This window comes from Neolamprologus multifasciatus, chromosome 10, assembly GCF_963576455.1.
Source record: "Neolamprologus multifasciatus chromosome 10, fNeoMul1.2, whole genome shotgun sequence".
NCBI classification, from domain to species: domain Eukaryota; kingdom Metazoa; phylum Chordata; class Actinopteri; order Cichliformes; family Cichlidae; genus Neolamprologus; species Neolamprologus multifasciatus.
In genome coordinates, this window is record NC_140448.1 from 27,610,302 (window position 1) to 27,623,033 (window position 12,732).

General features: G+C 41.6%; 1 protein-coding gene across 2 annotated transcripts in view; it reads right to left on the bottom strand.

Moving 5' to 3' along the window:
* Positions 1-12,732, bottom strand: part of doc2b (double C2-like domains, beta) — a 190,640-nt gene that overhangs the window by 45,259 nt on the left and 132,649 nt on the right. For both annotated transcript variants that reach the window (XM_085173762.1, XM_085173761.1), the window contains 2 exons: positions 6,973-7,082; positions 1,453-1,579 (listed from right to left, as the gene is read on the bottom strand). In XM_085173762.1, the coding sequence (XP_085029888.1) occupies positions 1,453-1,579; positions 6,973-7,082 (237 nt within the window). The remainder of the gene's footprint in view (positions 1-1,452; positions 1,580-6,972; positions 7,083-12,732) is intronic.

Here is a 12,732-nt window from a genome sequence, read left to right on the forward strand (position 1 = left end):
TAACGGGTCACCTTTTACTTAATGCAAACTAAAGTTTGGTGCAGTTTAAAATTGCACAGGTTCTGCCACTTTTCCTAGGCATCAATGTCAAACGTAGGTGAAGGATAAAGATGTTTTGAAAGTTCACCGGCACGGACTGTGAAACCTGGGAGGTAAAAGCAGAGATCAAATCGGCACAGCATTATGAAATCAATTATTCATGCATGTTGAAGAGAGACGTCGTCAAAGTTACACCGCCTTGACGGCCCATCACTCCCGGTCAGATGGTCATACAGTGCAACAGATGTGGAAAATCAAGCTGTTCCAGTGCTGGTCTTTGTGAACATGAGCAAGCTTGCCAAGTCTAAGCCACACTGGAGTCACTTAATACACTGAAAATGATGGACTGCTGCTGATGATTATGGTCTCGGCCTACACCTAACATATTGCACTGAGCAGAGTATAATGTTGAGTATTACATGCTATGCAGTTACACTGTTACACACAAATAAATAATGAAAAAACACAATGACTTCAAGCTTACTGCTTCTCAAGGCAGTTTTCATACCTGGCAACATTAGTTATAATTAAGCAGGTCATGTCAGCTCTGCTCTGCTGACATGACCTGCTTATCAGAAGTGTTAGTTTCTTTCTTATGATCAATTTATTTACTCACAGATTTGTATTTGAAGTGTTTTCTTAGCAGAATAAAGTGACTCCACTGGAAATATACTGGAACAACCTTATGCTTTGTAATGATGACTAAATTACTCTTTAATCTTAAGCTAGGCAGATGTATACCGGACACAGTAAGGTTTACAATTTGGTCTAAGGATCCAAGAAGTAAGAAGTAATATGAAAGTAGGGTGAAAACTGGTGAAAACTGGTTGAGATACGTTGGCAAAAACTGCACCTGGGACAGAAATATGTTGCTTCTATGTGCAAAAAGGGGAAAAGTGAGCTTTACAAAGCAAGAAATATCTATCAGATTATTGCAGTAAAGATGTGAAATGTATGTCGTTGTTTTTCAAATTGAATTACATTAAACTGCCCACTAATTTGATAACTAAAGGGCTGTCACACCTATATTTGCACATAAATTCAGTGTCACTTGTTGCATGGTGATTTGCACATTTGGGAAAACAAACATGGATTAGAATGTCATCAATGCAAATCATGTGCTTGGTTTTCTCTTCATCTAGAAGATTTTGTTTATTTATTTTTGTTATAATCGATAAAATGATACGATGTGACAATTCATACAGAACTTCTTCTTTGGTGGAAATTTTGACTTAAACTTCCACATGGCATTTAATAACATGTCTATCAGACAGCAGAGCCATGTCTGTAATATTGGCACAATCTTTAGGATCTAAAATGTTGTTGTGAGTACAGCCCCTCAAGAAACAACAACACGATCACGTTTAAACAACATAAAAATGCAGCTGTGTGTGTGGGTTGGAGTGAACTTACAGGTAACTGTTTCTCCAGGCAGTTGTTGAAATTCTTGGTTTGATTGGGCTTCAGCTTCTTGAGAGGGATTCGCGTTTCCCCGATGAACTCGTTGTGGCGGAATTTGTCCTCATCACACACTGAAATCCTGAGATGACAAGAACAGAAGTGTAGGAGGACATGAGCAAAGCGATGTTTAGGTTAGGGTTTGTTGCTGAGAGGAGGCTTAAAGCCATAAAACCAGTCATTTTCCACCATCCACCTTCACAGGGCTTCAATTTGTACTTTGTAGTCACAGCTGCTAAATCTGAAGGACCACAGCACACAGAGCACTGAAGCTACAACCAAGTAGTTCTGCAGGGATCATTGTCAGACTCTATCAGCATGACAGGAAATGATGAGATAATTATACACGAGGAAGCGTTCAACCGTGCACGGATCAAAAGATTCAAACATACTAAGATGGAAGGGGAAACTCTACGTGAGAAGACGTCGAGAAAAATTTGACATTGTTCCCGATCATGTCAAAGTCATTTGAGACCCAGTCACGAATTCATCTTGAACACATCTCCATTTGCTCGTCTTATTTACTCAATTAGTGCAGCACGAATCGAACTGTGCTGTGGCGCATTGTCCTTTCCGCCTGTTTACTGATTTCTATTATGTGCCCACTTTGCATTTGTTTCCACTGAACACACAAACAAAACAAATCCTCTTTTCAGTGCAAGACGGCGTCCTTTCTTAACAACAATAAAGACGCGGATTTATAATATAACACAGTAGGCTACAGTCACAAAAGCTAATGATTGATGGGGAACCGAAAGGTCTCTTGCAGTCAAAGCCGCTGAGGACCAAAAGGTGCACGGGGCCACAAAATGAGCTTCGTGTTTTACTGGAGATCTATATTCTTCGCCAGCATTTCATTAAATTTATAATGAAAGCCAATTATTGCTGCTCCCTGCAGACCTATGCTTTCAATAAATGCAGAGAGCGCCCACCGCCCTAACGTGACATGATTCACACTCACGGCTCCAGCATGCCTGTGTTGGGGAATACTGTTTGTTTCAAGTGCTTTTCCGCTGCATAATCAGCTGCAATACTGAGGAAAACATGCAGCCTTTAGGAACCGCACAGCGTTAGGATGTTGTATTATGTTAATATGCATCACTAATACAGTAGACTGTATGGGACGTGCTGCAATCAGACTCTCAGTGAAAATAACTGGACAGGTGCTAAATTCAAATTTCAATTTCCAAGAAGAAATAGGTTGCGTTGTTTTGGAAGCATGGATGCTTTTCTCGCAGTCTATTGTTTCTGGAAAATGGTTAATAAAGGTGTTTTGTGTGTGTGAATAGATCTTTTGGCTTGTGTGCACAGTGTCTGTCACATCTCATCTCTGCTACATTTGCTTCAGGCCTTCATTGTTGTTGTGGCATTCAGTCCAGTAACAATACAGTATTTTTTTTTCTGCTCCGCAACACAAAATAATCAGCAAAATACAGTCGCGTATTTGCAGCGTGTCGATAAGGTTGAGAGTCGGTCACTGCAGTCCAGCAATTACTCCCGCTGTCCCAGAAGTACAGCGAGTGCTTTGCAGCTTATATTGTGTAGTAGCAAAGCATGTTTTCACAAATTACATTCAAGCTGTTAGAAGTAATGCAATAAAACCTTTGCAAACATTCTGTGATGATTTGGTAATCACTTGTGTAAACTTATAGAGGTGATAAAAAATGTTGTGTGTCCCTTGTTTCTGTCTTGTTTGCTGGACAAATGGAGGACAAAGTGACAGGCCTAAAAAAACAGTATCTGAAAGTCACGTCCTTAGGAAATGCGAAACAAAAATCCAGCAAACACCTGACACAGAACTAGCGAGATGCATCGGGCTCTTCAGCTGATCCACCTACTGTTTGTTTACGCCTCATCAGAAATGGCCTGGAAGGGGAGCAGTGAAGAAGCCATTCTTGAGGAAAGGAAACAGGAAAAGAGCTGCAGTTTGCCAAATTATACAAGAACCAGACTGATCATCAGCTCTTACAGAGGAGGTCCAGAGAAGGTCAGGAGAGCGATATGACTGTGAGGGTCTAGAGCCACCTGAAAAACATGGCGTCTGTCATGGTTTGGGGCTGATTTCAGCCATTGGTGCAAAATTCAATCGAATTATAAATGCAAAAAGGAACCATCTGATTTTAATCTATCACACAATACCACCGTGAAAGACTAAAAACCTACCTGGATAGAAGAAGACACAGAGGAACACTGTCAGTCACGGACTGGTCTCCTCAGAGCCCAGATTTCAACGATGCTGAAGCAGTGTGGGATCGTGACAGACAACAGAAGAACAACCAGCTAAAATTCGAAGAAGAGCTTTGAATGTCCTTTAAGAAGGCTGGAGACCCAGTCCTGAAGACTACTTAAAGAAATTGTAAGAAAGTTCGACTGTGTTGAAGAACAAAGGTCATCATACCAAATACTGAAAAGCTCATTAGAACTGTAAAAACTCTGCTTTTGCCTCTTATACTGTAGCTTCATGCATGCTTGCATGTTTCAATAAATCATTGCACCCATTTCTAATCTTCCTAGATAAATATGAAGAAGTTTTTGCACAGTACTGTATCAAGATAAACATTGTATTTAATGGCAAAATGTTACCAGCATAAAACATGCCCATTAGTGTTAACTGATTCTAAGAAGGGAGACTTTCAGAGAAACCTCACTTCTTAGCACGGGCTTGCTTCTTAGAAAGCGCTTGCTTCTCAGAATGGGCTGGAAATCTTTGAAGACATTAAATGGGTGCAATGATTTATTGAAACATGCAAGCATGCATGAAGCTACAGTATAAGAGGCAAAAGCAGAGTTTTTACAGTTCTAATGAGCTTTTCAGCTCTGACATATTGGGTTATGGCATTTGTGAGATCTGTCTGTCACCACCAGTTTCTCATGTTTTAAATAAGATTACAACTGTGAAGAGGAGTATTTTACCCCAAACAACAGTCGAGGTTTTAGTGCGCAAATCTAAGTGAAATTAGAAAAAGCAGGCGAAAAAAAAAGAAGTTACAGTTTAACTAAGTTCAACAACCTCAACAATTACAACATCTCCCTATGAGGAGCACTTGGCAACTGTGGAGAGGGCGAACTCCCTTTTGACAGGAAGAGACCTCCAGCAGAGCCCAAAAGGACATAAATAGGGATCTTTAATAAATTAACCCTGGAGAACCCATGGGGTCAAATTTGACTCAAGGGGGTCAGTTTAGATTCGTGGGTGGACCTCGGCGTGCTGCAAACGGAAAAACAACTTTTGCAATGCTTTATTTTACAAGAGTGTATTTTAATATAAAACATGTAAAACAATCCCAACCACCCAGACTAGTGGGGACTTTTTCCAGCTTTTTGAAGTAGAAACACACCTGTGTGTTATTTCAGGAACAACACTTTTTTTCAGAGAGGAGGCACAAACAAACCAAAAGGATCATTAAGCTGAGGACTTGTTCCACCCACATTTATCTTGAGGAAGTGAACTGGAGGACAAATCGATGGAGCCGGTAAATGAAATGCTGTGAAAGTCCCTGAAATGTTTTCACGGCATTCCAGCACATAACATTAACTCTAGAAACACATTTGCTACTGGAGTGCTTGGGGGTAAGTGAAGACAAAAGCAAACTGAAATCCTCCACTGCATACGGCCCACCTGGGATGTATAAAATGATTATGCATATGATTGCATAACCTACCTCCGCCACTTGATTGTACAGTGTTAACACTTTGGTAAAAATACAGGAGCAAAGAATGGTGAAGTAATAAAAACAAAGTGCTTCCATTGCATAAGAGGCACCGCATTTATCTGAGGAAGATGGAGTTTTTGTGTGTTCTCAGGTGTTGTAGTGAAACACAAATAACCAAACAAACAGGAAGTCCTCTCACCCAAACAGAAGCGCTATTTGGAAATCTGACAAATAAAGGATTTCCCAACTGTTATTACAATCTGAAGCTATTCCAGACTTGGCATACAAACTTGCAGTGAAAAGGAAGAAAGAGGAAAAGCAACATCATCATTCACTTCTGCTTGAGAGGCTGCTGTTAAACACGGGCTGTAATGTAGTTAGTCTAAAACAGAAACCAAGAAGAAGAGAACTGCCAAACATCACCGCTCCCTGAAAATGATCTTCTGAAGCCTTTAAAAACAGATCCACGGCAGCTAAGCAAACCAAAACAACAAAAGACAGATTTATTCTATCCCAACTCTCCCTTCTATTTTTCTTCATGTTCACTACACACATCCTTTTCCCTTTATATCCTTCCTTATAAGATGTGTTTGTTATTTTCTTACTTTGTCTTCTATTTCCCCTTCACTTCCTTTCCTTTTGTTCTTTGGTTAAGTTTTATTTTCTTCCATTTTTTTCCTCTTGCCTATTATTCCTCTATTTTCATTGTTCACTTCCTTCCTTCTATCCCTTGCTACTTCCTTTCTTCCTTATTCCATTCCTTGCTTACTCTGTTCCTTCCTTTTGGCTCCTTCTCTTTAAACCTTCCTCTACCCTTCCCCATTTTTTACTGCCTCTTCCTTTCCTCCTTTATTCCTTCCCTTCTTCCTTGCCTCCTTGGTTCCTTTCTTGCTTTCCCTGCTGCTTCTTTCCTTACATTGCTTCTTCCATCTATCTTTCCTCCTTCCTTACTTACCTCACTATGTAATGATCCCTTCTTTTCTTGCTTCCTTACTCGTTTACCCTCCCCTCTCCTTCTTTTTTGGGGTTTCTTCCTTCCTTCCCTTTAACTTCTTTCATCCCACGGCCCCTTCCTTCCTTCCTTCCTCACACACCTCCTTCATTCCTTTCCTTCCTTCCTCCCCTCCCTCCTTCCTCCCACACCACCTTCCTTCCTTCCTTCCTTCCTCCAATGCCCCCTTTCTTCCTTCTTTCCTCCCTCCCACACCCAGTTCCTTCCTTCCTTCCTCCCTTCCTTTCTTCTTCCCAAGCAACCTTCCCTCTTTCCTTCCTTCCTCCCACGCCCCCTTCCTTCCTTCATTCCTTCTTTCCTTCCTTCCTCCCATGCCCCATTCCTTCCTTCCTCCCACACCCCCTTCCTTCCTTCCACACCCCCTTCCTTCCTTCCTTCCATCCCTCCTCCCACACATCCTTACTTCTTTCCTTCCTTCCTTCCTTCCACACCCCCTTCCTTCCTCCCATGCCTCCTTCCTTCCTTCCCTCCTTCCTTCTTTCCTCCCACGCCCCCTTCCTTCCTTCCTTCGCTCCTCCCACACGTCCTTCCTTCTTCTTTCCTTCCTTCCTCCCACACCCCCTTCCTTCCTTCCTCCGTTCCTCCCATGCCTTCTTCCTTCCTTCCTCCCTTCCTCCTTTCTTTCTACCCCCCACGCCTCCTTCCTTCTTTCCTTCCTTCCTTCCTCCCTCCCATGCCTCCTTCCTTCCTTTTATTTCTTCATTTGTATCCATATGTCCAACCACTCCTTTCTTCTTTTTTCCACATCTTTCATCCCTTCCTTCTCTTTCCATTCATTAAGTGGACACATGTGCGTAGCACTGACAGTACCTGAGTGTTTTGCGGACCATATCCTCATCAGTGATGCCGTAGTAGGTCAGGGTCTCATTCCAGACTGGGTTGAGTGTATTGTGCAGGGTCTTGGTTCTGAGTTTATTGGCCTGAAAGACAAACAAGAAAGACTGTGATTAAAAAGAGCTGAACATCATTCATGAGTGAAAAACACTGAGCTCCTCCTACAGCTCAGGAGAGCTCATCCCTCAGGTGTCATTTTCATTGAAGAACTGACAGAATTATATAAACATCCTTGAAAACGTACAAAGCCTCTCTGCCAGGGTGAAAATTTGTCAACGCGCTGACGTCTGGTGCCACGCATGCAAACACGAGCTCGGTGCTGCTGCATACTGAACGCTGTCAGGAATGAAATATCAGCAGCAGACTGCATTTACATGAAGTGACAGGCATAATCAAAGCATGGCAGGAAGTGGGTAAAAAAACACTGAGAACAATGTGATGAATGCTCTGAAGTTAAAAGATAGTCACCATGGTTGTTCTGGCTCAGTGTAATTCTGTTTCTGTCAACAGCACATTTTTGAGAAAACAATTTTCCTTCTTTCACTGGGATTAAATCTTTATACTTGAAAAACAGTCTGAAACAAAAACAAATGCACCACCTAACCAGCTAATACCATACACAACTTTAAATTAATATTTTCATAACTGATGCCTGCTGTGAGTGTATGGCACTGAAGTCAGGAGGTGAACAGCCAAGATTAGGTCAGTACAAAGACACGGCGGTCGAAAACATACACTGTATATAAAAGATGGATCCAGGCACAGTGACAACTCCTCCTACTGTTTTGAATCCTGGACTTAAACATATTTGCCATATTTTTTCAAACCAGATATCACAACTGACTCACACTCCACACCCACATGACATGACAGGGCTTGTTAGTCACAAAAAACCCACAATGCAAACAGCACATACTGCTTTCTTGTCCTTTTTGACTGCAATGGTGAGCATAATCGACAAAATGTGTTTTAACTGACATCTGAAACCTCAAACACAAGTTCATAAACACGTCAAGTGTTTTTGAACTTTTACATTTTCAGTTTACAGATTTAAAGTCATGAAAGAGAAGCCCCTTCACATTTATAGCTCAGGTGCTTCTTCTATAGCGCCTTTTTTGACATTCAAAGAGCTTTGCACAGCTCGCCTCATTCACACAGGCACTGTTTTCTATCTAACATTAACACTGCATCAAAGAGCAACTTGACGTTAGTATTTTGCCTGAGGATATTTGGCATGCAGACTGGAGCAGACAGGGATCAAACCACCAACCTTCCAATTAGTAGATGACCTGCTCTACCACCTGAGCTACAGCCACCCCATCAAAGATTCTTTGCTGCAAGCTGAAACTGATGAAGCATTAACACATATTATGCTACTCCTGATAGTCTTTTAGTGAGGTGGCCTGAGTGCTTCCTTTGTTGCGAAGCTTTCCACACGTGTTTAACCTGTAAGCCTCGCCTGAGTGGGCCAGTGGCAACAAGATTAGCCTTCACCTGCAGAAGGGTTCCAGCATATTCATCTTGAATCATACTTGTAATTAATGTCCGTCTCTCTTCTACAGCATGTCTTTTATCCTTCAGTCTTCCTTCTCGCTCCCCAACCAGTCGCAGCAGATGGCCCCGCCCCTCCTTGAGCCTGGTTCTGTCGGAGGTTTCTTCCTGTTAAAAGGGAGTTTTTCCTTCCCACTGTCGCCAAAGTGCTTGCTCATAAGGTGTCATATGATTGTTGGGTTTTTTCTCTGTATGTAGTACTGTAGGGTCTACATTACAATATAAAGCAGCTTGAGGCGACTGTTGTTGTAATTTGGCGCTGTATAAATAAAATTGAATTGAACTGAGCTGATCTTGGCTGCAGTGTCCCCCAATGGCTCTCTTCAATTCTTTGGGCTCTAAGCTGATCTTGTTTTTCGTACACTTGGATAAAAGAATCGTGTCTGGATAAGTGTAGTTACTAACACCTCTTCTAGGAGGAAGCTCGGTGCAACGGTCAGGTCAGTTTTCTTGGCAGTTGTTCTTGCCTTTGGAGCCTCGTCTACTTCCAAATTTCTAAAATCTAAAAACTTTGAGGGGCTGCACCTGGTGTGTATTAGCTTTGACCATCTTAAAAACTGTTTATAGCACCGGCTTTACATACAGGTCTCGACAAGCAAAACTTTCAAAGTTTTTTAAAGCTTTGAATAAAAGCATTTTCTGCTTTTTCACAGAGTCTGACAAGTAGCTTCAGCTGAAGACATTAAAGCAGAATATATTTTTGAGTTTGATGAATAGAGCTGAATGCTTTCTTTAAAACTTTTCATCCTGAGTTTGACAAAAGCACATTTTCTGGCACACAACTTGACCCTTTTAGTTTTCTTTCACTGCTCTCGTAACAATGTTTTTGGCTCCAATTCAGTGAAAAAGCCTTAAAAATGTACTGTACTCTACCTGGTTAATGCCAAGCGGCAGACAGACGCGGTCAGACATTTCCCTCAGGAGGTGGTGAGGAACAAAACAGAACTAAAATAAGTGTGTACAGACATGTGCTGCTAAAGGTGACACATGTAAATGGCTGATTAAAAGATGTAAATCTGTGATCAAAGTATTTCAAGTACAAATCAGCCGTTGCTCCTTCCACTGGGTGTATGAGACACGAGTCCAAACGTCAGACAGTGGCTTGTTTAGTAAGATCTGCATCGCTGTTTATTGGAGCAGCCATCAGACGTACACGTTGTCACTTCATCGATTGCAAGTTAGCAAGGTGATGAAAATCGCTGTGACAAGTGACGCGGCTTTGTCGGCGGAATATTGTTTGGGGAAATCCTGGGAGCACGCTGCTGACATGATGAGGATGGAGACCCTGTGCCATGTGTGAGGACATGTGAGTTTGTTGAATTTAATCAATTAGCTGCTGTGATTATTTGCAAGTCTGATGGCAGGGTTCCACATAACAAGGCTCTCGCTGATTGTTTCTCCCTCAATCAGCGGTTGTTTCCCCCGAGAATGGCTGTTGAATAGGCACACACACACACTCTATGTGTATATATATATATATATATATATATATATATACACACAAACACGCACACACACACACACACACACACTCTATGTGTGTATATATATATATATATATATATATATATATATATATATATATATATATATATATATATATATATATATATATATATACACACACAAACACGCACACACACACACACACACACACTCTATGTGTGTATATATATATATATATATATATATATATATATATATATATACACAAACACACACACGCACACACACACAGTGACTGTTCAAAATTATTTTTGTAAGCCTGATAGGAACATGTTTTATAAAAAATCGTTTTAATAAACTCGTTTAATTTAATTTGAAAGCTTTCATGGTTTTCATTAATTATTCATGTGTTTCCTCCCTTCTTCCTGTTGTTCCAGATTTTTTATCTTATTGGATAAAATGTCTCTGAAGCATTAGAGTAGTGCACCGGATGCCGAACAAATGAATGGAATCAGACAGATTGTGGGAACGTGGTACTGATGGTTAAAAATATACTGCATAATTCAAAAGTCTTCAAATCAAATTCAGCAAAGGTTATTTGTTCTGTCCTCGTAATTTGCCACTACTGTTGCACGGCAACAAAAATTCTAACTGATTACCAGTACAGCACACAGACTGTATATCAAAGATGGGCGTAGTCACTGTGACATCACCTTTCACTATCTTGGTCTTTTGAATTTGGACATGATGACAAAATGCTGAATCTGAGTGAGAATAGAGAAAAACTGCACTCACAGGGTAACACGCTGTCATGGTCTGGGTTAGTGCGGCTCCGCCCCACGTGCTGGTGATTCCTTCTCGAGGCGGAGCTGCCGCGCCTCCTTGTCATCACCTCAACTGTGAGTAATCAGATTGTGGGCTTTTTATGACCAGCGTTCTCATGCACTCCCCGCCAGAACATCTACTAAATCACTATCTCCTGGACGTCAGTGCTTTCTACTGTCACAGCTGCTGTTTATCTGCTGGCCAGCTCGCAGCTTCTCCATAACTCTTCACATGCCTGCCCCCCGCTTGGCCTGTTCTCGCACCCGGACCACTACCCCCCCTCCCACGCTTTGTTTTCGCCTGCATCCAATGACTGTAAGATCTCTTTTCCCTGCCTTCATCTCACGGTTCCTGCTCCGGATGTTACCCGGTGTCGGGTTCCCCCCTCCGGTCCACGACAGCCCCAAGACTCCCTCACGGACCCCACTCCCCTGGTAACCCAGTGATAACTCAGCATTCCACTTTTAGTTTGGATAGTTCACTCCGTCAGTTTCTGGTGTCTCTCCGTGTGTGACTTTAAAGCGCTTGAATTCTGCCCGTAGGCTAACAGCATATTTCTGTTCTTAGTATCTTCGTGAAAGAAGTAGTAGTATTGCGTTATTGCGGCTGAGTGCCTGCTCACAGTATTTATCCCTTCAAGAAGTTTTTGTTTCAGCGAGGCAATGCTAATTCTGCCTCCCGTAAAGTATTAAATATTCTGTCTTGCCTTTCTTAGTTCATAGTAGATGTGTTTAGATGCGTTCAGCATCCTTCTGCATTTAGTCTTGCTCTTTGAATTCTGTAATAAAGTTAACTTTGATCACAGTTCCTGCGTACCTGAGTGGTGTCCGCATCTGAGTCCATTTCCTTGTGTTTGGCCGCTTGGCCGTGACACACGCTTGTTAATCACATATTCAGCTTTATCCTACGTTCTCACTAGAATAAATATTTTCATGTTAAATGGCTCCTACAATTCTCCTTCTTAGATTTTCTGAGTTTCTTGGAGTTTCCTGTTGTTCTGAGTTAAATCCAATGAGGGCTGTCAAATAAATGCTCTTTATGCTGCAATGTATCATGAATACTAATGAGATGTTAACAGGCCTTGGCCTTGGCAAGTTGAATGGTATTATATAACCTTCAGCACCACTCATTAAAAGACTAAAGTGAGTATATGTGTATGTTTGAGGGCATATGTACGTTTCTGAACGAGTGTGGATTAGAGAAACTCCAATCTAATTTTCATGCCTGTGCCCGTGTGTGCAAACTTCTTACCACAACTGTATATAAAGACTCTACATGCCACCGCAACCCAGGGACACACAGAGGTGTTTACCAGCACAGTATTTGTATATAAGGTGTGCAGATACTCTGCATACCTTACAATGGTAAATTTCAAAACGATTTTCCAGTATAGGAGCAGAAAACGTACATGAAATATACATAAATATGGGAATGAGTGATAACAGCTCCTCATGCATTATGTGAAAGTCAAGGTGTTTTTGGTGGGGCACCTTGACTTTTCTACAAGCTTCTCATGGGAGTTACTAAGTGGATTGTTGACAGGATGTGAAGAGCAGAGGAAGTGGTCAGCTGAATTTCAATGCAGTCATATACACTGACTTGTGAGCAGGCATGTTGTTAAAACACAGTGAAGCAGCTAGATCTGAGGGTGTGATTTAATTAAAGGTTCGACTGGTTCAGATTCCTGAAATAAAGAAAAAAAACTTGGAGTTAGAGTGCTGCTGCTGGCTTTATCCACAGCGATGAAAGAAAGCAGTGAATTAAATAGATAATGAGTCCATTTGCAGAGGAGCTGGAGCTTTCTATTCCACACGTGTGATCAGCGTGCATTAATGGGGAAATAATTCACCGCCACCACCTGCTCACAGATGGAGGGCGGTGCTACAAATCAGCAACTGGTGTTGCAAACATTTC